General features: G+C 38.6%; 2 protein-coding genes and 1 non-coding gene across 3 annotated transcripts; all 3 read left to right on the forward strand.

Moving 5' to 3' along the window:
- Positions 1-9,543: 9,543 nt before the first annotated feature.
- On the forward strand, positions 9,544-9,615 carry trnah-gug (transfer RNA histidine(anticodon GUG)). Its single transcript has one exon. It is a non-coding gene; the product is annotated as a tRNA-His (tRNA).
- A 605-nt stretch (positions 9,616-10,220) lies between these two features.
- Positions 10,221-20,749, forward strand: clptm1l (CLPTM1 like). Its single transcript, XM_015049254.1, has 18 exons — positions 10,221-10,496; positions 12,962-13,169; positions 13,247-13,341; positions 13,434-13,623; positions 14,319-14,518; positions 14,860-14,938; positions 15,072-15,189; positions 15,280-15,374; positions 15,565-15,649; positions 16,140-16,243; positions 16,458-16,523; positions 16,760-16,810; positions 16,908-16,990; positions 17,073-17,107; positions 17,226-17,281; positions 17,748-17,792; positions 17,996-18,111; positions 18,218-20,749. Exons 2-18 carry the CDS (start codon positions 13,005-13,007, stop codon positions 18,300-18,302), a joined length of 1,668 nt encoding a protein of 555 aa, XP_014904740.1. The 5' UTR covers positions 10,221-10,496; positions 12,962-13,004; the 3' UTR covers positions 18,303-20,749.
- A 726-nt stretch (positions 20,750-21,475) lies between these two features.
- rplp1 (ribosomal protein lateral stalk subunit P1) lies at positions 21,476-23,708 on the forward strand. Its single transcript, XM_015049264.1, has 4 exons — positions 21,476-21,691; positions 22,909-22,983; positions 23,260-23,371; positions 23,578-23,708. The coding sequence occupies exons 1-4, from the start codon at positions 21,620-21,622 to the stop codon at positions 23,658-23,660; spliced, it is 342 nt and encodes a 113-aa protein (XP_014904750.1). The 5' UTR covers positions 21,476-21,619; the 3' UTR covers positions 23,661-23,708.
- Positions 23,709-24,228: the final 520 nt, after the last annotated feature.

Genomic DNA, 24,228 nt, shown 5'->3' on the forward strand with positions numbered 1-24,228 from the left:
CAAACGTGAACATTTTGACTTTCCTGCTTACGTTTAATTATTTACTTTTACCTGTGTGAAGAAGGGAGAGAGAGAGAGAGAGTGGATGTGTCCAGCCCATAAACAAGAACAAGAAAAAAAAACAACTGCAGAGAAGAAAGTGACACAGGTACAACAAGTTGTAGCTGTCTATGGCTGAAGTCCACAAACATTTAAGCTATAATCCAAACCAAATTATTTCTGCTTTTCAATTTCTTCAGACATCCTACCAAAGGAGATCTGGTCATCTCTTCTACAGATCTGAAAAGACCGTTCTAAAGAAAAAAACTACTATTAAACTATTAAAGGATCCTCTGATGCAAATTGCCTAATACAGGTTTAACTAAAGAATAAACTGAGCTTTTATTTTGAAGTAGACATGATCAAAGGCAATCTAAATGAATCAATGCACATAAGCATAACCCTTTAGTTTGTGCTGAATTAAACTTTATAATGCCCGCTAACTTCAGCCTAATTATCCAGCAACTTTGTCATACATTTATCATTTCGCCTCAGAAAACTTATACAGCAACTGACAATGGTTCTTGGTTTTGCTTATTTTTTTTTTATTTTTTTGCACAGTAGAGTCTGGTGATCAATATTTTATGATACTTATCAGACTTAAAAACAACCACATATTGAACATTTAGCACAAATCACTTTAAAGATTTCTGAGTTTTAAACTTAATTTCTTGAATTTAATAGCGATGAAGCCTTACTTCCCTCCCAAGGATTTTGAAAGATTGATCCACAAATTATTGCAATTCTCCTTTTTCCGGTTCAGATCGGTCATACGTTCATAGATCAAAATGCTGATGCTCGTCTGCTAACAGGAACAAACGCCTCCAGTTGTGGCTTCACTCCTCTGGTTTTTGAGATTCTTTATGGTCATATACCCACAAGAACACGAAGGTCAAGAAATTAGTTGTTCAATAATAAAATCTGAAAAGTAGAGGTGACCGTGTCTTCTCTGCTGCAGCCCCAAAACTGAGCAACAATCTGCCGAAATTTCCACGCTTAGGTGATTTTAAGACCCACCTCTACTTTTTAGCTTTTGAAACAAATAAAGCTTGACAATTTATTTCTTTAACATCATTTTATTTCTTTTTAAACTAATGAATTATTTCATTCATGTGTTTTGTGAGGATTTTTGTCTCTTTGTGACAATTTTCAGGTGCTATCAGTGTTCATTATAGTTTTTAGCAACATTCAAACAATATACAATATTACAGAAGGTATTCCAAATATATTGGTTATATTCAGTGGTCTACAAGGAGTTTTCATCTACATAACTTGTACTTGCTGTATCATTTATTTATACTCCTCCCTCTTTCTTGGACCGTTTGTTGTAAATCTGGTAGAGATTTAGATCATGTCATGCCACAAACACGCCGCATTGATTCAAATTTCATTTTGATCCTCCTTCTGATGCACAGTTTGAACTTCAGAGAGTCGCCAACTCCAAGCCCAGATGTCTCACTCCCAGATTGGAGCAGCTCGCTTTATATACAAGCAATTGAAAAGCTGCGCTTAGTAAAGCGGCTGGTAAATGTATGTTTTCAGACAAAGAAAAATCATCGTGAAAAAAAAAAAACCTTGTTAATAAAGACAGTAGCTGTCTGATGCTTTGAAGAGCTTCTGTCGTGTCTTGAGGTGACTTTGAGTGTGGGTGCACTGCAGCTCTCTTGGACCTCCACTGGGATGGAGAGCTGACAAGTGAAATGAGCCTCTGTCTGTCTCCCCACTGGTCTACTCTGTTTTCTATTTCCCTCTGTCCCCCCTCGGCCTCAGCTTGTCCTCTCAGCTGTGTGACAGATAATTGACACATTATCATACAACGACCTTGGGTCGCAGGCAAGCCCCCGCCAATTAAAACCAGTGCCATTCCCTTCACAACTCTGTGTAATGGAAATATGTGCACTCCGCTGTGTAAAATGAGCAAACCATGAAACCGCACATTATGCCAAACACACATTACGTGTATATAGCCGCTTGCTCAAGAGGAAAGCAATGTGAAAACAAACATTTACAATAAGTCAAGTCAGGCCTTTCAAAGCCGATGGAAGATTGTAGATGGAGAGGTCAGTTTACGTGCATCCTGTCATTAACCTTGGATGGCAGTGGAAGGGTATCTAACTAACTTTCTAAGTCACTCAATCACAAAGAGATAGAGCGAGGATGGGGAAAGATGGAGCGAGACAGACGTGGAGTGACAGAGACGGAGGATGGCGCGCAGAGACGGATTGGAACAGGGTTAAGATTCGGATCGACGGCGAGAGAAGAGGGCAGAGTGGAAGAGATGGAAGAAATAAGCAGAGAGCCGGGGAACAGTGGGTGAGTGGGAGTTCTCACAAATGACACGAGAACAGTTTTCTGAGTTTGTGTTGCTTAGTTACTGGGAAAATATCTATGAGTAGAAAAGACAGAGGAAATAAAGGAAGAGAGGTGAACTGGAGGGTAAGGAGAGAAAGAGGGCCTTCCCTTTTTCAATCGGAGGAAAGGAGCAAAGACGAAGTGCAAATAGGTTGCTTTAAAAGGGTAGCCATCAATCTATCAATCTATCTAGGTACATTGCCAAATTTCCCTCTTTACTGCCAACTTTTCCAACTCCCTGTAGGGGATTAGAAGGCACTCAGAGGGCTGATGGGATGCATTATCTGTTCTCCATTTTCTGGGTCTTTGCCTGAGGTTTAGCTTCTAGGTCCCCAATAAGTGGGACGTGTTCAGAAAACTTGTGAACAAACCTATTTTGAGATGTTCTGACGAGACGACAGACAAGAAACCTGACCCGATGCTTGTGTTTTCTAAAAGCTCGTAAAGAACAACAGCTGAGAGCGTGGAGAGCAATGACAGCTTTTCAGAGTTGTAAATCCAGACTTTCACAATACCAGCACAAAATCTGCATTTTCGTTTTACTGTTTTGTAAAATCGCACTGTTAAAATTGTTGATTTTCATAAAAAAACGTCCAGTTCTCGTGAACCAGATAATTCACGAGAATTATCTGGTGAATAATTCTCGTGAACCAGATAATTCACGAGAATTATCTGGTGAATAATTCTCGTGAATTATTCACTAGTCGTCTTTGACCGTAACATCTCGTCCTGTGAGCTGGATCCGCCGATACACACTGAGTCATAATGTTATGATTGCAATGTCAATCTCAGCTCCTTCTTACCTGCCAAAGCACACTACACAGAGACAATCCACCTATCCGTCCTTACACACCATCTTATCCTCACCCATGAACAAGAAGCAAGCATCCTGTAACTTGTTTACTTCGGGTGACAGCTCACTCTCAAACAGAATGGAGCAAAGCAATCCTTCAGACAGATGATGACGGACTCTTGGGCAGAGATTTTGAAGTGCTGACTCTCATCCCAGCAGCTGCTTCATTCTTAACTGCAAACCCCTCCTGATGCATTTTGTGAGTCAAGGTCTGACAGGTTTGAGAAAAGAAAAAAAAGCAATTCAGAGCACACGCAATCTTCCCCTCGAATGCAATAAAAAAATCATCTCCATGAAGGCCGCGGACTTGTACCCAGAGAGACCCTCATCCAGATCAACAGTAACTATGCCTTTCATTTTATAGAGTCTATTAATATCAATTAAAATGTTTCACATTTTTACCCGTTACAACCCCAAGCTTTAACGCAGCTTATTGGGAATTTAGAGCAACTCAATTATCATGAAGCGAAAGGAGAATGAGTCATGATTTAAATTAAAATATTTTTTAAAAGTACAGCATGCGATTCTCTGCAGTCCGATTGAGTTTAAGTAATTTTGCCAAGAGGAATTTCCAAAGATTTCCGTCTCTAGATGTACAATGCTGGTAGAGCCATAAGCCAAAAAGACAGGTGGCTCCGCAAAGTGCCGACAAAACACTTTTTAGTTTTTCATTGATCAAAGATTTTCTGCCAGTTTCTTTCCATGTCACAATTGCGTTCAACTTTGTGTGTCTCATAATATCCCAATAAAATGCCTTAGTGTCTGGAGGCGTAACATATCAAACTGTGGAAGTTACAAGGGCCATGACTACTTTTCCAAGCCAACATATGATTAGAAAGTATAAAAATACAGACAGGTGTGGGAGGGGTCACTTACTGTCTGTGACCGAGAAGATATGACACAAAAAAGAAGCATCTATAATGATTTTCGGTCTCGGCGGCAGTTCGGATCATTTGTTCCCGTGTATTTATACAGTACTGCTGGGAAACAAAAGATGCATGAAGACATAAAAGATTTTTATGGCGAATCGTAGCTGGAAAACTGTCTTTGCGTCTGATCTATGAGCTCTCGCATAATGTATTCTACACTCTGCAAACCTGTTGCCATTGTGCTGAATCTTCTGCTGAAGACAAATTAGCATTTAAATGAGGCAAGTTATTTTCCTTTTACGCCTGCTCTAAATTTTTAACGTAATTTGGTTTGATTGAGATGAGAGGAGACAAACTGGTGGGCCATTTTTTTTAGTGTTACTGACCAAGAAAAAGGTTGAGTGAACAAGTCTGCTTCAGCAACAACCCCTGCTTCAAGTTCTCTGAGTTACACCCATTCAAAGATGAGATATGCAGCTCAGTAGCCTATAACTAGAACAACCCATGTTTGGCATCAAGCAGCTTGACTGATGCAAGCTGTCTTGCCTAAAGGACCACTCCAGTGATTTTAAACCTTATCTCTAGAGTGTGCGTGTCGAAGAGAGATACGTTAATGCACCTTTCTCTTGGCAGGACCACTGTATCTTGCAGGAAGGCTCTGTTCATCTCTCTGCATCCACCACAGGGATAACACGGGATGCTAGGAAGAAAAGCATCACACTTCCGAAAGTTTCCCTTCATCCTGGGAAACAAGACGTCAGCATGTAACTCTGACAATTAAGATAGGCTTTAAAAGTGGGGAGCAGGCATTAAGTACTTCTCTTCAAAGCATTATTTGAAGTTTGAACATTAAAAGGAGATGCTGTCATTTCTCTAACCTGTAAACGAGGAAACCTGTTCCTTCAATTACTTATGCAGTTGTCATGATGTAGCACTGACCTCAAAGGCTTGTCTGAGTGAAGAAACAGCAAGCAAACACAAACCTATAGATTAACACTGCGCTATTCTTGCACTCTATAGTTGCTCCGCTCTTTAAAAAAAAAACTTAAATTGGTAAAAGATATTTCCCTGAAACATGAAACCCACTCTTTAAAATGTGGAAGTATCACTGGAGGTTGCTAATTTCAGTACTATTGTTAAACTTCATCCATATGGGGTATTTTACAAAAGCCGAGGCCGACTTCATTTTACAAATGAAGAATTTTTTTAGCTTTGCAATTGCAAAAGAATCTGCAGAAAAAGACATGGTAAAGAACTGTGAGAAAAATGAAGACAATTATGGAACATTTGCATATTTGTTCTGTTCTGGGAGAAGCGACATGCATTTTATCAAATATACAGCGACAATTAAACCATGCGCATAATAAAGGGTCTTGCACTTGCAAATTATTTGTAGATGTTGAAATCTCTGGTTGCTGGTAGCTTATCTGCTAAACACAGAGCTGTTTACCGAGAGGTCCTGAGTTTGATCCCAAACAAATAATTAATCTTGGATAAATCAGATCTTTTTTTTTTTCCAACTTCAAATGAATGCATGATAAAATATTTAAGACGTGCAAGAGCTTTGAATCTTAGATTAAACATATAGCAAATTGGTACATCTTCTTAATGCAAAAATGTCTTAAATTACAAGTAAATGTGTTCGTACATAGTTGTTCTACGTGTCTTTATGATGCGATGGAATGGCAAACTGTCCAGGATTTATCCTCTCTCTTGCCCAATGGCTACTGGACATTGGCACCGGCATCCATGCGACCCTTCACAGAGAATCAGCTCTATGATGTTCTCTCTTTCTTTCAGTTTTTGTTGTTGTAATCTTTTCAAAATGTAGCTATAATGCTGCTCCACTTTCAAGATGTTATGCTCTTTAACTTGGAGAAAAATGATAAACACAGAGTGATCATAAAAAGCTCAATCAATGCTCCATTGCAGGTTTGGAGAACAATCTAAACAGTCAACCAAGCCTTGCTGCAGTGAGGCGTGTGTAAGGTGAAAACCTGCTTACATGAGAAATAAGAGTTCAGTATACATTTCTTGTTAGCAGACTCTTATTACACAGCTGTAATGTGTCTCTGCAGTTCTGTATCTGAATAAAGTCAGCTTATTCAAGCAGGAGGAGCAGCTTGACTGCGGAGAAAAAGTGTCATTGTTAATACCCCAAGGCTTGGGACTGAGAATGTGCGGACAGGGATACATTATCTCCATTTGGTAGGTCATTTAGAAAAAGAGCGCTGTGTAACCTTCTTCCTGCCCCTGACTGAAAGGCTGTCTTTTTCTCTCTCAAGATATCTCTGCTCTGCGCCCCGACTGTGAAACTCCATAAAGAGTGATGGATGTTGATGGAGACACACGGAGAGGTGATTATAGATCATGGAGTATCGAGGAAGGATGCAGACAGACAGATGGAAACTGAGAAGGAGTCGATTGTGGTCGCAGAATTGTAAATGACAGAATAGATTCCTTTTGCCCGTTGTATGTGGAGCAGCTGTGCCACAGTGTGGCGAAACGCTGAAGTACAACTACTGAGAGCGATTTAAACATGTAAGACACCACAGTAAATATTGAATAATACGCATCAGTTATAAACTTCATATATGTAATGAGTGTTGTACTTAAAGTGACAATCTCAAACAGGAATAGGTTGATCGTTTGTTCCTCTGCTGGCCAAACAAAAACTGAGATTTGCGATTTACAACTGTAAGCAATCAGAGAAAATGAACAACATCGAAAAGGACAGTAAGCAAGGAGATTACTTTAAAAAAAAAAAAAAGTTTTATCGTATCTGACCCTAAGAGACAACTCCCCTGCCTCACCTTTTGTCCCGCACTAAGACTGAGAAAGATTTAGAAGAACCTGCCTAAGGATTACTGCCGCTTCTCTGGCTAAAAAGGGACAAGAACTGCTGCAGTTTAGCTAATGTATGTAACTCCAATTTCCTTAGGGAAGAGAGAAGCTAAATCACAGGTATGTGGTTGATTCAAATCTTCAATTATATCTGACAGGAAAATGGGAAGAGAATACATTTGGAGAAGGTTTTGCCCTTTTCCCTGTCATATTTCGTGAAAGGTGACACTTTTCTTTGCATGTCACACATCTCTAATGTTCTCGAGGTAAAGTTTCAACCACAACTTACACACACAGTCTGTTCTGTTCGCTCAGTTCTGTTCTGGTCGTGCTGCAAATGCTCATTTTCTGACTTCTCAGTGATGTCAGCAGGTCAAAACTGTTAAAAGAAAGACTGAAATAAGCACCTTGCTAACTATTAGCGGTGTCCTCTTTGCTCTATTATTCTAACTTCTTATTCTCAGGCTACGGGTGGGAAGTAATAATACAACCTGATGCAACACGTTGATAATGTTTCATTCTTCACTGTCTATCCTTGCTAATGTAATATTTGCAAGATATTTTTCCAGACAGCCTTTTTTTTAAGGGTGTAATGAAGCATAAGGGGTCAGTACTGTTGCCACGCATCAACAACATCTTAGTTTGAAATGAAAATCATGGTTTTTCTGTGTGGGATTTCTTCTCTTTGCTCTGGTTTCCTCCCACATTAATATTGGGCTAATTAGCAAGTCTACATTTTCTTAGTTACCACTGTTTTTTGATACAGTGTTGCATTTTCAAACAGTCTCATCAATAACCTTCTTGGCTTACATTTAAACTCAAAGAAAGTTCATGAGAGATTACACTTAATCCATCGCCACGATTATTCAAAATCCTGTCTTTATCTGCAGTATTTAGCCTACCTTTGGTAAATGATGGACTTTTACAGGTGTTTTTGAAACACAACACATTTCATCTTCAAAGGCAAACCTTTTGACAGACAGTGAAAGATGCTGCCTTTACTGTATGGGGAGCTGAGTTAGAGACTTGGGGGTCACACAGGTTTCGAGAAAACTAATGATTTGCGGCTGCAGATTTATGAAGTGATGTTCAGTTGGGAAATTTGCCCACAGAGCACTTTCAGGATGATGGTACTCAAATCTACTGTAAGCACCATGTACAATATCCTGATGGAAGAGTTACTGAGGTTTTATGGATTTCTCACAGAAATTATAGGCCCGAGTTGACACAGAAGACACTTCAGTTTAGTGGTAAACTGCAGGGTGTCAAGGAGTGAGGCTGCAAGAAAAACGGTGAGAGACTCAAGGACGTCGGTGAGGCTGAGGTCAAGATGCCACTTGTTTATGTAAGCGTATGTGTTTGAAAGTACACATTCTGACCTGTTCTCAGCCCTAAAATAATGAAAAAGACGGCTCCTCTGTAGATTTTAATGCAATATGAAAGATGAGCTCTTTCATTTTCAACCAGAAAAAGAAAGCCCCTGGACATATTCCGTGCACAGCTGTGTCTGACAGGATTTCTTGTGGCACGTTGTGACCTCCTCACCTCTTGACCCGTAACAGTCACACTGAGGTCACAGACAGGAGAGTTTTACCAAACTCAAACTTACAAACTCTTTACCAGCTTACAAATGTGGCAAGGAAAGTGTTTCTGAACTGTTACAAAATTTTAAGATCAGTTCCTTATCCCTTTGCAAACTGGGAAAGTGATAAATTACATTTACTCGTGTTACTGGGATTACAGTGATTTTCTGTACTTCTGTTTACTTGTATTTGAATTTTTGTATTTACATTGCACTTCAAATCAGTTCTGTAACTAGGTAACATACCCAAAATTGCACAGAAGTTTAGAAACTGCTTGAATCTGATCAGCTTTAATTTTACGCATTTGTCTGCTGCTGCTGTTGCTGCTCGGTGCAGCTACTTTAGCTACTTTTGTCCCTTGGTCATTTGTTTTTGACACAACGATGAAAACTGCTACAGTTGTGCCTTGTTGGAGCAACCTGTGCTGAAATCCCCCAAAACATGGAGATGCACAGGTACACAGTGCAGACAAAGCTGGCAGTGAAAGCCTATCGCCTTCTGCAGGAAAAATAAAAGAAGTGAACCCCCTTGACATCGCTGTGATAGAAAGTAAAAAAAGAAGGAATCTACTTTCACATGCAGTCTTTCATTTTCATTTTATACTTTTATTTGACTATTTTTGTAGCAAATTTTTCCCATATTGTAGTGATTAAAATGGAGGTCACAGATTAACATATCTTCATATGTAAATGTATTGAGCCAACTTTTGTGATATTTCAGATATTTCAGTTATATTATGATTGTTTTTTATTTTTAATTCACCTTTTTATTTAATAAGTTCACGCACCCTCTGTTTATCTACTATCTGGATCAGCAACTCTTACATTTGTCTGATTTCTCTGACTAATAAATCACAGATAGAGAGAAACACATCTTGACTCTAAAAAGATATTTTCACTGCAGCGGATATTCAAAGCCAGACAACAAAAACAACGATCTGCATGTTGCCCCGCTGTATTCTTAAGAGGTTTCGGTCAGTGTCATAGTGTTGTATTCAGACCCAGCCGTGATCGTATAGTGGTTAGTACTCTGCGTTGTGGCCGCAGCAACCCCGGTTCGAATCCGGGTCACGGCAAATTTTGGACTCACGCATAATGCAGTAGAAAAACACCAGGAGACGACAGCAAGCATGCATTAAATGATTTACTGAGAAAACTGTTTTGTTTTCGGAGCTAATCATTTCTGCAAAACTTGTACAGGTCAGGGCCTCAAATATCTCTACACATCCAGAACACAAACTATTTAGACTTTACCTTCGGTTTGGCGATACAGAGAGAGTTTCTTCCCCAGGCACGTCTCTATGATGATCCCTAGCAATCCCCAGGTAAATAAACAAAGAGCAAATTGCTCTCAGTTATATACACAAGAAAAATAACAAAAAGTCAGTACATATGTGAATAGATAAAATGTATAAATAGTAGAGAGAAAATAAAAAAAGGAACAGAAAGAAGGGTCATACTTATCAGATGATCTGTTATTATTCTAATATAAAGACTTCATTTTTAGAAAATTCACTTGAAATAGACCTTTATTCAATTAATGAAACGAAGCATACCTTGGTATTGTTCAGACTTTCCGTGTTACCCTAAATAAGGTAAGTAAACATACCTTAGGACACGACAGAGCTGCCGTTCTTAAATTAAAAAGCGTGCCCCCATAATTCGCTTGTACGTTAAGTCTCGCGTTACTTCCACCCCAAATCTCGTTTAAGCAAACCAACCAGGAAGCGAATGGCGGAAATAAAGCTCTATCTCACGCTTTCAGTTAGGATTTTGTGATATTTTGCGTTTTGGAAGGAGTGAGCAGCGGAACAAGCAGTTGATGCCTTCAGTAACAACCAGAGGAAGGCTTCAGAAACACAATGCGGTCGCTGTGATCCGTCCGGAGGGATCTGTGCAGTGAATGGACCGATGGGCAGTCAGTGACTGAGAGTGACTGTCTTTAAATTTGGCACAGGTAATGTTAATGATTTTCGTTTCACTTTAATTTTAAAGTCCAGTCCGTGAAGAAGAATGTAATTTAATTAGTAATTCCCGCTTTCGTCGCTTTACAGCACTGTTTATGTGTTGATTGTGAATATTTAAAGATCACACATCAAAACATATGGACATCTACCAATAAGACTTGGAATCAAAATCTTAACAGTGCCTTATTATGAATATCAGCCTAATTGTGGTTAATAACAGCTAAAATGGGTCAGGCAGTTTATTCTGAGGATTTTAAATTTACCAGCTTCGCCAGTAAATCACCGAACTGGAAAAGCAAGTTGTAGCAAATGGTCTTCAGAAATCAGATCTAGCTTTGACAAATGCCTTTGACTAGTTCTTAATCCCTATTTTATTAAATAATTAGTACAGGTTCTGCTCAATAAATGACAATATGATTGAAAAGTTGCATTATTTCTGTAATTCGACTGAAGAAGTGAAACTTATGCAAAAACTCAAATATTTTATGGATTTATTTGATAGACGAAAATTCAGTTTGTTATAAATTTTATTTTTATTTCTCTAGACCAATTACCAAAATAGGATATTTAATACAGAAATGTCAGCTTGCTAATGTACCATACTGTACACAGTGTGTTTGGACTACTTTTATATGCATGGTGTGGCATGAAGTTTGTGTCTCTGCTACGGTGTTGCAAAAAGATATCGGCCTTTAGCTCATCCTATCAGCTCTGGTGTCTCTCATTTGCCTCTTGACAGTACCTCACAGACTGAAGCTATTCTCAACAAAGCAGATACTGGTACTTTTTGGGAGTCTGAGCAGGTGCCAAGTTCTGCTCGAAAATGAAATCAGCATGAAGGGCTCTACAATTTCCCCAAAGTCAACGATTCTGCTGACTGTAGAGTTAATGAAGCACATAGGACAAACACTAGAAGATAAAATGTCATCAGAAACTGTGAAAGTTTACACTTAGACCTCAAGCAGCCTGGATTCTGTGCCTCTCTGCTGCGACCAAATGAAACATACTGTAAGAGGGAAACAATTCTTCCATTTTCTCTCCTAGGCGATGTTATCTTATTCAGATGTGAATCAGCTGTGACAGACTCCATTTCTTGTGAATCTTTTGCTAGCTATTTCTCAGGCTTTATTTCACAATTTCCTGAAATTGGTGCTTATCCTCATTACTTGTGCACATTTTCAACCACACTTTTTCTTTCCACTTAAGTTTTCATTGATATGCTTGAAAACCGGCACTCTACTGTGAACATCTAGGTTATTTTGAAATGATCACTTGTGACTTACCCTGCACATCACATTGTTCAAGTCATTGCACTGACAAAAAGATACGTTTTTGGTATTAGAAAAATCCCTTTTCCATTTGCTGTAAGCAATAATTATCAATTGGCAGAAATGTATTATAAATCTATTACACAATTACCAATTTATTTAGTAGATACACCTTGCTTTTACTGTATTCCATCTCTGGTTATCTTCAGAACGGCCTGGTTCTAGATGTCCCTATCGATATGACAACATCACACGTTATAATGGATTCCTCGGCTGCATAGTGCATACCCATGTTGTGAATTTCCTGTTCCACCACATCCTAAATGTGCTCTGTTACGCTGAGATCTGGTGACTGTGGCGCAGCACAGTGAGTGAACTCATTGTCATGCAAAGAAAAACCAGTTGGGGATTATGGAGCTTTGTGACATGCTGTGTTAAACCCCTCTGGAAGAAGACATCAGAAGACGAGTACTCTGTGGTCATAAAGGGATGGAAATGGTCAGCAATAGTACCCAGGAGTAGGCTGTGATGATTGTACAATAATAAGTTGATATTAAGAAATCCAAAAATGTTCCGATAAAATGTCGCCCACACCAATACGCTACCACTTGCAGTCTGAACTCCTGATCTGTCATCTGAACTTTGTTCTTGTGAAATGGTGCCTCTGTTTGCAGTGTTTAGCTGAAAGTAGTGCAGCCTGGTGTGGCTTTGTGCTATTGTGGTTGAGTCGTTTCAATGTTTAACATGTCTTCAGAGATGGTATTCTTTATACCTTGGTTATAACAAGTAGTTATTTTATGTTGCCGTAACGTTATTTTCAAATCGGCCCATCCTCCTCTAAGCTCTGACACATGCAATGCATTTCTGTCCTCACAATAACGAGTCTTTTTTTCTTTTTTGTTGTTCAAAGTCGCCTCACTCCTCTCTCCTCTCCATCCTGATATTCAGTTTGAGCCTCAGCACGTTGTCTTTACCCACCTAATGCACTAAGTTTTTGGCACATGATTGACTGATTTCCTTCTGGTTCTGGAAAGTGTACCTGGTAAAATTCCTCTTTTGATCAGAATTAGTGAAGAAATTACCTAATTGTATGATGTAGCATTTATTTAGGTTTACTAAGCTTTAGTTTAATCCTCACATTCCTCCGTGTTTAACCGAATCTTTCATGTATAACTCTTACTATCCAGACGTATGGCCCAGCTGCTCAGCTAGCTGAGGGAGACGTCGATCATGTTTCTGAAAACCTCCTTCACCACGCTGATTGTCGGGGTGTTTGTGGTGTACGTGCTCCACACTTGCTGGGTGATGTATGGGATAGTGTACACCAAACCCTGCGACAGCCCCAAAGCAGACAACTGCATCACGCCCTTCCTGGCAGGGAACCCAAAACTACAGGTTGGCTGCCGTTAACGATTCAAACATGGCGCCTCGGTTGGCTTAAGTGACGCGTAACATCCCTTTCTGCTTGTTAGTTGAGCATCTACGCCTCGGTGAAGCCGAACGCAGATGGAGGCCATACGCTGATTCACAGAGAGGAGGACTTTGATGTCAACAGCAAGTTTGAGAGGTAAGTATGCATTGATCAAAAGGAACATCTGTCCATGTTTGTGATTTGGACGCAAGCTGATGAATTCATTTATTTCATGTGTTTCCCTGTAGGATCGTCAATGTCTCACTCCCCAAGAAAACGCGCAATAACGGAACGTTGTATGCGTTAATATTCGTCCATCAGGCTGGTCTCAACCCGTGGCAGGACCCGCGACAGGTCCACCTGGTGGCTCAGCTCACCACCTACATGGTCCCAAAGCCTCCTGAGATCTCTCTGATATCAGGAGAAGATCAAACACAGGTACGAGACTTTCTGCTGCTCCCTCGTCTTCTCTGAGACTGCTTGATGTGTCGCATAGGCTAAGCTAAAGCAGGGATGCATTGATCCCTTATGGGAAAGTTGCAGTAAAAGGCAACATGGTAGTTAAAATTTAAGTTAGTCTGTAATTACATAAAGTGGGACTCTGTCTACTAATTGGCTTTGTTGAAGCAATTTAGGTCCTAGTCCCAAACTTTTCATTTTTGAAAGTTTTTCTTTGACCCGTCTAGTCATTTTATAGACACAGGTTCTGAGTGACTGTTAGGGACTGTAGCCAAGTGGTGACACAAATATAAAGTTGTGTCTCATCAGCGGTAAGAGAGGTCGTAATTCACTATGATCTTGGTTTTGGGGTGCATGTATCAAATGAAAATGGGCCAAGAATATAGCCTTGAGGAACCCCAGATTTAATTTTTTTTTTTTTTTTTTTTTTCAAATTACAAGCTGCAATTATGCCAAATTAGCACAGCACCAGAAAGTCCCTCTTCTTTCCCAGTCTTTTCATCCCTGTATTATGATGGGCTACGTCAACTGAAGCACTGAAATCCAGTGTTATCGAGACAAAAGTTTTTGGCAAACTTCTTTCTCTGAACATGTACATGAAAGCATTAAATAGATTTTCTGCCTAAAAAGGAGGAAATTCACCAGTCAACTACCTCTCTGTCTTTGTCCAACAGGGTCAAAAACAGGAAGACCAGAAGAAGAAACAGCGTGACGGTAGCTCCGGAGCGGGAACCAGAGCTAAAGGTGGAGCCACTGCTTCAACAGATCACCCAGTTTCTCACTGGCGCTCCCGTCTAACTCTCAACATCGTTGGTGACCACTTCCTGTTTGACAGAGAATACCTGCCAAGCGACGTTCACAGATACCTCAGAGTGTAAGAGAGAGACTAGTTACATTCACAACAATGGCAGCTAAGCATAAAGTGTCCAAAGATGGATATCATGCTGTGCTAAATATATCTAAAAGCATGCAATGATATTTTTTTTAATCAAATACTTTTTTTTTAACTCATTAAAAAAGTCTTATCACTAAAATTTATAGAAGAAAAATATAGTCACAAAAAACATCACTGTTAGTACTTTGGTGCATATGCTCTGAGCTTTATAGCAAAACAGAAATGTTCAACGATAAATTGAACAACATTAATGGTGCAGGTTGGATTTAAGCAAAAAAAAAAAAAATCATTGTTAATAGTTTTATTTGTTGTCGTTTTAGATTCCAGAATGGGAAGAAAATGGTGTATCTACCTCTGCTGTTTGTTGACGAGCTCAGCAATAGGGTCAAAGACCTCGTGGTGAGTTTTAACCTTTAAACAAACATCATGCAACGCTCTTCTACTTTAGGAGCAGTAGCATTAGGAAATCAAAATGTTGGTTGTTTTTTTTTTATTTTATTTTTTCAAATGATTTTCATGTTTAAAAATGTAGGAGATCAACGGCTCTTCCACCGAGCTCCCTCTCACCGTCCTCTACGACGCCATCTCTCTGGGCAGACTTCGTTTTTGGATCCACATGCAGGATGCTGTGTACTCTCTGCAGCAGTTTGGTATGCTGAACTTCCTGTGACTTGCTTTCACAGATATCTATGTGATATACATAATATCTAGCTAAACTGTCTGGGGGTTTTTTAATGTAGGATTCACAGAGAAGGATGCTGATGAGATTAAAGGCATCTTTGTGGACACCAACCTGTATTTCCTGGCTCTCACCTTTTTCGTCGCAGCCTTCCATGTGAGTTTTAAAAACTCAAAGGTCCGTGGTGATAGTGGCAATGTAATGCTGTGGAGATGTTTTATTTTGACATGAAATTCATATTAACTTCTCCAAGATGGGTGGAGCTAAATACAGGAAAATTCTGCAAAAAAAAAAAAAAAAGAATCATGCAAAAGACTGTTTTAAACTCGTCTGTCGCTTTTTTCAGCTTCTGTTTGACTTCCTGGCCTTCAAAAACGACATCAGCTTTTGGAAGCAGAAGAAAAGCATGGTGGGAATGTCCACCAAAGCAGGTAAGAGACGTCACAGCACTCGCCTTTACTCTCATCAGTACGGCGCCGGAGAACCCGGCACAAAGAACAGATGGAAATGTGTTAATCCACTGGAAACTAGAGGATGTTTTTGATAAACCTGTGGAGAAATTTGTAAAACAAGGTAATACACAAGCAAGGCATCATCTGCGGATGCTCTGGACTGATAAGCAGCCATATGTTGCATTCTGTTCACCTTTGTAATTTAGAGGACTGGCAGCTTTTACGCTGTTGTTGAACATATTTTCTCAGGAGCCATGTGAAAAACGGTGTCTGCATACAAATGACACATTGAGAATAATTCAGTTCCTTGATATTCTTTTACAGGGGACCAAAATTTCTCCATTAGTCTTGTGAATAATATGGTGTCTAGATTTATTGATTTATTCAAATCTGAATTTTATGATTTGGTTGCAGTCATTGACTGGACCGTTTCTGCACCTCCTGATGTTTTTATTGCTCGTTATTTCAGTGCTGTGGAGATGCTTCAGCACCATAGTGATTTTCCTCTATTTGTTTGACGAGCAAACGAGCCTCCTCGTACTCATACCTGCTGGGATCGGCTCTATAATTGAAGTAAGGACACACATACACACACAGACGTTACTGCGAGCATTGATTGATAGTAAGTAGAAGAAAAACTAAAAGTAGTTTAGGCCCAATAACGGATATTTTTGCCGTCAAGTGAAAGGCAAAATAACAAAACTTAAAAATCACTGGGTGATTATAAATAAAGTTCCTTCACAGATTTCACTTCTTTCTTAAAATCTATTTATTGCCATTTCTGCAGGTGTGGAAAGTGAAGAAGGCCTTTAAAATCCAGATTTTCTGGAAAGGAGGCAAACCAACATTCCTGGTAGGTGTGAAAGTAACTTCAACAACTTCAAGAATCCAGATGGTTTTCTGGATTCTTAACATCCAGAAAACCATCTATGCATTTTTTGCAGTTGAGAAAATCATCTAACGTTTTATTTATTTCAGTAATTTAATTCAAATAGTGGATTCACGCAATAGAAAATTCATTGCATTGTTTTTTTATGTTAACTTTGACAATTGTGGCTTACATTACACTTTTTCCTTTCCTTGAAACAGTTTGGGAAACTAGACGAATCAGAGCGGAGAACAGAAGAATATGATACTCTGGTAAGAAGCAGCAGATCTGCTTTTGGATGGAAAAATACAATGTAATGGTATGAGCTCGTCAGCGGACATATTTATTTCTTGTTTTTCTTTTCTTTAGGCCATGAAGTATCTCTCATACCTCCTTTATCCTCTGTGCATCGGGGGGGCAGTGTACGCACTAATATTCCTGCGATACAAGAGGTAACGGTGTGCAAACGCAAAAATGAAACATTATTTCTTTGTAGAAGTCATGCGATGCTGATTACGCACTGTTCTCTTTTAGCTGGTACTCGTGGCTAATCAACAGCTTGGTGAATGGTAAGCTACTTTCTAAATAAAATATTTAAAAAAAATAACCTTATTAAACAATTATTTTTAATTTAATATTAATACTTTTCATCTTAAATGTATTTCCTTTTTACTCTGGAAATTTCAGGTGTGTATGCCTTTGGTTTCCTCTTCATGCTTCCTCAGCTTTTTGTCAACTACAAGGTCAGTATTCTCAGTCGAGGGTTTTTTTAATATATCATCAATTCACAACAAATATTAGACAATAAATATGTAGACTCCAGTTTGGTCCGATTTCTCTTCATATGAATCAAATTTATTTGATACAGTCCAGTCGTACAGTAAGATTCAGATCCTGTTACTTATAGAAAGGAGGCAGAAGACAAATGCAAATGAATTGAAACGGAAACTCTGTCCAGAGAAGGAAAGAAGCACTTGGAGTTTCTTTTATGTTTGCATGTAAAAATAAAACAAACAGAAAATGACTTGGTCTAGAGCAGAGTTGGAACAGAGAAAGCTCAGACATTGTGATGTTCGTGTTTTTCAAAGACAAGCAGATTTGTTAGATTAAAGTTGCCTGATCTAGATCAATAAACATTTCTTGTATATTTGTTTTTCCGCTCTTATCTCATAAATAAAATATTATTTGGTTTATTAATTTACTCAACAGCTGAAGTCTGTGGCTCACCTGCCTTGGAAGGCGTTCATGTATAAGGTACAATCCTTTTCTGTTTAGTATATTAAGAAAACATGAGATATTTTAGCTTCTTCCCTCAGGTTAGTTGACAACACTAAAGATGATTGGATGGATGTGACATTCCTATGGCGGATAATTTTCTCATTAAATGTAGATGTGCTCAAAAAAATGTTTTTCTTCTTGAAGTTTTGAGAATCATATGTGACTTTGACTGTTCCCAGGCGTTCAACACCTTCATTGATGACGTGTTCGCCTTCATCATCACCATGCCGACGTCCCACAGACTGGCCTGTTTCAGGGACGACGTGGTTTTCCTCATTTACCTTTACCAGAGATGGTAAACGCACAAACACACCTTTGATTACCAACCCCATTCATATTCCTAATCTGCTAATAAGAATAATAATCATGACTATATTTTCCATGTCACTCTGTTTCCACAGGCTCTACCCAGTGGACAGAACAAGAATAAATGAATACGGCATTTCGTATGATGAGAAGCCCAAAGGGAAGGCTCACAAGGACTAAAATGAAAATATAAGTTTTCACAGACTTCTACGAGCTGGTACCTTCGGGTGTCATCTTTTCGTCCATCATATCCACTGACACTTTGGCAAAGTTTGAAGGTTTTAATCGCTTGCACGTCATTCCTCACTAACGGCAACTGCTAAAAACTTGAACATCGGTAGAGGACCGGTATATAGCCAGTGTTTGGTTTGTCCATTCTGGGCTACTGTAGGAACATGCCAGGGCATTTTGACGGACTTGGTGGAAGGGAAACCAGGTCATCAGTTAGTAGAAATGTTAAAGATAAGGAAAAAAAAAAGTTTTATTCTAATTAAAACAGTGATCAACATTAATTTTAATTTCTTTCAGTCGAACATCCTGAGTTACAGACACTTGAACTTGTACTAACTTCAAACGAGCTGCGCCTAATGTGCCAGTCTGTTATAAATGGACCAGAACTGTTATCGCTCTTTCAATTCAAAACTGTGATATTACGTGAAAATCAGCTAGCTAAATCTGTGGAGCGAACATCAAAACGGATGCGAAAACCTTGTGTGAGTTTGGAGAATGGTCTGCATCTAAACAAACACTGGGGTATGACCCAGTTCACTAATGGCTGCAAGAGCTTTACTGTCATATCACTATACTGACTTATAATCCACCACAAACTTGTATAATTCAAAGCAACAAATAGGTTTTTTTTGTATTATTTCAACAGGTTTAGTATTTAGAAGTGCACCAAGCAGATTTTGAGCCACTCATTTAAAAGGTATCATCCATCAGGAACTGTGATGTACTGTTTCGCAGTACTTTTAAATAGAGTATGCCTATTAAATAAATAATACAAAGAGAAGAAGGTAACATTCAGAAGCTAAGTGCAGAGATTTCATTTTCGTATCGACTTAATCTGAGACCATTATAAAGGGAGACCTTTTCAAGCTAGCTTTTTATTGCAAGAGTAAAATTATCTAAATAAAAACTGGAATAAAGACCAAAAACCTCTTTTAAAGTAAGCTTTCACATCATTTTCAAAAACTTCATGGTAGTTGGGGTATCGTAAAATAATCTCAAGCCTCTGTAAATGTTGATTGGAAGGTGAAGGTTTAATGTCACGGAAAATGTAGGATTTCTTGAGAGTTTCTGAATATTAAAAGGATAATTCGGTTTATTTTGAAGTGGGGTTCTGGTAAAAGGCGGATAACTCTCCTGGCATCTCCACTTAGTCTAAATCCATATTAGCTGTTCCTGATGCTGAAGCTAACGGCCAATACTGTAAGGGTCAAGACCAAATACGACTTCTACCATCCTAAACAGCTACAGTCTTAAACCTTTAAAAACCTTTTTATTAACCTTTAAAAAAAAAAAAAACACCAGGTTTCCATTGACCGGCCATTTAGACAGGAAATAGTGATTGGAGGCAGTGCGCCATCAATGATCTTCCTGTGTGAAACATACTGAGAACTCAACGTGTTACGTGTTTGACGTTCATATTAGCTGCCTGAAATGAACTAAAGCTTTTTAAAAAGCTAAAATATTGTTACGCTTTTAAATAAAGCGGTTTTCTGTTAGTTACTGTGACTGTAAACCACAGTATGTGTTTTACAAGGAAAATAACTGGATTTGCACAACATCTAAATCTATTTGCTATTCAGTGTAATGAAAACATGACAATAGTTCAGTTTTGTGATAACGGCATTCACATAAACTGCTGTAAATTTTAAAAATGATTTTGGTTTAAGATGGTAAAGATCCACTTTGGTCTTGGCCCGTCTCTGACTAACTATCAGCTCCTGTCCTTGAGTCCAACTAATGTGGATTTACACTAAATAAAGCTAACAAGAGGGTTATTTACTGCAGGTACAAAAACTGCTAAGAACCTTTTAACAGGACTACACTTCAATGAAACTGAAGGTTAATAAGTCCAGTAATGTGTGAAGTTGCATTTGTATGTTTTTGTTCTCCAATGTTTTATTTTGCTGTAAAACATGATGGTACACTGACATTCATTAACCTTTCACCATCTTTTTTTTCTTTTCTTTTTGTACACGTCAGGGCCAAGAAAATATTTGTGCCAAATGTACGAGTGATTCTTGAACTGTTTGTTAGCATTGAATGTGTAGCATAAGTGATCCATGCAATGTTTTTAATGGACACTGACGTTTTGGAGGGAAAACATTGGTGGTAAAGCTCAAGGAAAGTATTACAAAATCTGGACCTAAACCATCATGATTTTACTTCTTTACTATGTTATGCCTATTGTAAATGTTCCTTTAAAGTATAAAGACTCTATTAGGAATCAATTTATGAATTGTTCAGATGTCATGGAATTTGTACAGGGAAAAAGGTGAAAAGAACTGCGTTCCAAGCTAAATGCAGTCAGATCAACTTTTGAGGAATTTTACTTTGAATTTGTTTGAAATCATTGTAATGTTTGTTTTTCATTGAAACGTAATAAAAGGCTGACATCATTTACTGTCTGCATTTTTCTTACATTCATCTTATTGTTGCAAACTCTAAGTGCCATCTATCAAACCATTAAGATATCAGTTTTTATTATGCAATTCCCTTTTGTTAATACATGTTTACCTAAATATTGAAGTGCATTTTGAAGCTTTCCTGGTTTTTTTCTTCCTTTTCGACAGACAGATTTTAGAATATATTTAGTGGTGCGGAGCAGTAGCACTTAGAGTTTCTGAAGGTGTATCAAAGTTTTTTTCTTTGGACTTTTGCTGCTTCACTCATTTTTGTTCAATCTACGAGAGTGAAACTGTTTTGTTCAGGAATACAATAGAAGCATAATGTCTAACAGAAAAATAAGCTAAAACTGTTTTTACTTCATTCAGGAAGAAAATCTAGAATGTTTCTAAAAAATAAAATCTAATTTATAATATTACAACTTTAAATGGTCAAAAGCCAACACAAATAGAGCAAATAAGTGATGTCAGTGGAAAGTAGTAAATGTCTTTGAAACTTTAATAAAAAACTGAAAAAAATTACAGATGCATATTTGTTAAAACCCGTCCAGAAGCAGAGCCTCGATCCCAAACTGTTTCACAGCCTCTAATAGATTTCCTTACAGGATTTCCCTGCATTTAGCTTTATCTATCCAAAATGAGACAGGAAAGCAGATTTACGTTATGTGCGTGATTGCGTCATCGCCACGCAAATCAGACGTATATATATTGAAATCCCGCCCTCTGCCTTTCCTTTTCCGCTGCAGGAACGTTAACGTGCCTAAAGTGCTTGGTTCTTCATCAGAAGCTAAGGCCCCCAATCCGGCGACTAGCACCGTCAAACTTAGGCATCCGAACTCACTACTTTAAAATCCAACATCTACAATGGCCTCTGTGTCCGAGCTCGCCTGCATTTACTCCGCTCTGATCCTCCATGACGATGAAGTCACCGTCACCGTAAGTTTCCCGGACAGAGTACTCCCGACAGCCGGGGCGCTATCTGCTAGTGGCCCATTAGCAACGGTGTGGCGGTTGTTGGGTTACATAATTAATATCATATGCAATTTAAGTTAATGTTGACATAGAGGCTCTTAAATACAAGAGGCTGATAACTAACTACATGATGAACGTAGACCTGGAGGCGTGTAAACAGCCGCTTGTGCCGGCCAATATGGCGGCGTGCTTGTAGCTATCATTAGAATGGAAATAGCCTTTATTGTCCCTCAAAGGGGAACTTCGGGAAATATACAGTAGGTCTTTTTCGCAGAAAAAAGTTTGTTTTGACAGCAACTGCAGTCAGTTTTATGTATCTCACGAAGCTGACAGAGTTGTAAGACTCAAAATATCTCTTTAAGACAATAGTAAGTACCGGTGAAATCAGAAAAATGTGGTGAATTTGCTTTCTTAGTTTCAATAAATGAAGCTAATATCTCAGCTAAAAAGATTCTGAATACCTGCTGAGCTGCTGTCATAACATTATGGCTGTGGGATAGGATGGTGTGTGTAACTACTGCTGGATACACGTGACATGGTATCAATAATTTATTAAGACAGTAGATAAGATTCTTGTTTTATATTGAAAAGCTTGAATAGTAGTGACACAAAGCCATTGACCGGCTAGAATATATACCATATCAATGGCATGATTTCATTTAATTCCACCCACATGTTACCCTTAAATTTTCATCATATTTTCTTTTATGACTGTCTTGATGCTAGAATACTATAGTTAATTAACTTGTGAAAGTTCTTTAGGCTTGGTTTGTTTCTGCTATTAAAAACAGCAGCAACTGAGAACACTACCTTGAAATAAAGTCATTGTAGTTGTACCCTGTGCTAAAATTTAACATTAAATTGTTAAAATTTTATTGGGATAGATGAGACAGCTCAAATGTTAGATAAGATCTAAATTACTGCCTGTTGTGATGAAAAAAAAAAAGATTCCTCTTAAGGTAAATTGAACATATTTTTGTTGAACTAAAGGTTTAACTGGCTGCCGATTACAGGGGTGAAGCAAGAACGGATGTCTAGTTACCTTCTGTTTAACAATTTAGGACTAAATAAGGTTGTAGGTCATCAAGTGGTTTTATGTTGTCGATGTGTACAACCCCACATAAAGTTTTATTGGGTTGCTCAATAATACAAATGGAAAATGTTTCTATTTCTGTGTCCAGGAGGACAAGCTGAATGCTCTGATCAAGGCTGCTGGAGTCACTGTGGAGCCATTCTGGCCAAGTCTGTTTGCCAAGGTAAGAACGCAGCACTTAGAAATTATGTAAGATCATAACTTTCAGCAAACGGCATTGGATAGTTTAGCTTTATCATCTCTAAAACTTGGCAGAATGTAAACATCTTCTGAACTTTTCATTGATCGTTGATGTGTCCGAATTGAATCTGGAAAATTTAGAATTAAATCCAGTGGCTGCCAAAAAATAGTGGTGATATTTATCTTAAGATAAACTGCTGGGACTCTTGATTGACCAAGAGCTGGATAAATGAGGTAACTTTGAATTCTGTCATTGCAGGCTTTGTCCAGCATCGACATCGGCAGTCTGATCTGCAACGTCGGAGCCGGAGGAGGCGCGCCAGCAGGGGCGCCTGCTGCTGGAGCTGCTCCAGCTGGTGGTGATGCCCCAGGTAAACGACCTCAGCATTTTCTTATTATATTACGGATGTGGTCACATTCATGTACTTTTCCACAATTTGAATGTGATTTAATTCCAAAACGGTGTCTCTCCAAGTGTTATAAGCTATACTTTTGCATATGACTGAAAAATCGTTTTCAGTGTAGATTCTGCAATGTCATATTTGTGTCTCTAAACTTTTTATGTTCATCTCTGCAGCTAAAGAGGAGGAGAAGAAAGAGGAGAAGAAGGAAGAGTCCGAGGAGTCAGACGACGACATGGGCTTTGGTCTCTTTGATTAAAATGGCTGTTTTTTTAAGAAAACACAATAAAAGTATAAAAAATCAGTATATCGTCTGCTTGCTTGCTCTGTTGGTGTCTATTTATTTATTGGCTTGTTGCATTATTAAGGTTCTGTAAAGTGCCGTGGTAATAATTGAAAACAGTAAATGGATCTTCAGTGAGATAGTTTAAAAAAAAAGTGAAGACAGTAACAAAACCTGACTGATGGGGAAGAAATGCTTTGCAATAAATTGGTTCAAGGTTGTGGGCATGCATCTCTGCAGATTGTAGGAGTATCGGTTCATTCCTGACAGGTAAAACATGTAATCCAGCAGTAAACACCCTACTATGTTCGTTGCTACACACAGTAAAACCACAACCTTATAAGTTGTGTAATTTCAAAAATGTAGGAACATGGAATTTGGCTGCATACATTTCGAACTGAATGTTAAAAAGACATTGCTGTAATTCCAGTCTGCCACCAGATGTCACTGTTGCCCTCACCGAAGACCCCAAACCGAGGTTTCTGATCAAGTATGGTTCAAATTATGAACGAGAATGTCACGCATTTAATGTTGGTATCCTGAC

Source organism: Poecilia latipinna, unplaced genomic scaffold (assembly GCF_001443285.1).
Source record: "Poecilia latipinna isolate Pla-1442-1.1 unplaced genomic scaffold, P_latipinna-1.0 Scaffold44, whole genome shotgun sequence".
In the NCBI taxonomy this organism is placed as follows: Eukaryota; Metazoa; Chordata; class Actinopteri; order Cyprinodontiformes; family Poeciliidae; genus Poecilia; species Poecilia latipinna.

Coding starts and splice junctions, on each gene's coding strand:
- clptm1l (XM_015049254.1), top strand. CDS start 13,005: ATGTTTCTGAAAACCTCCTTCACCACGCTGATTGTCGGGGTGTTTGTG. Junction 16,244..16,457: donor GGATCGGCTCTATAATTGAA/GTAAGGACACAC, acceptor CCATTTCTGCAG/GTGTGGAAAGTGAAGAAGGC. Junction 17,108..17,225: donor AATCAACAGCTTGGTGAATG/GTAAGCTACTTT, acceptor TGGAAATTTCAG/GTGTGTATGCCTTTGGTTTC.
- rplp1 (XM_015049264.1), top strand. CDS start 21,620: ATGGCCTCTGTGTCCGAGCTCGCCTGCATTTACTCCGCTCTGATCCTC. Junction 21,692..22,908: donor ACGATGAAGTCACCGTCACC/GTAAGTTTCCCG, acceptor TTCTGTGTCCAG/GAGGACAAGCTGAATGCTCT. Junction 23,372..23,577: donor AGCTGGTGGTGATGCCCCAG/GTAAACGACCTC, acceptor TCATCTCTGCAG/CTAAAGAGGAGGAGAAGAAA.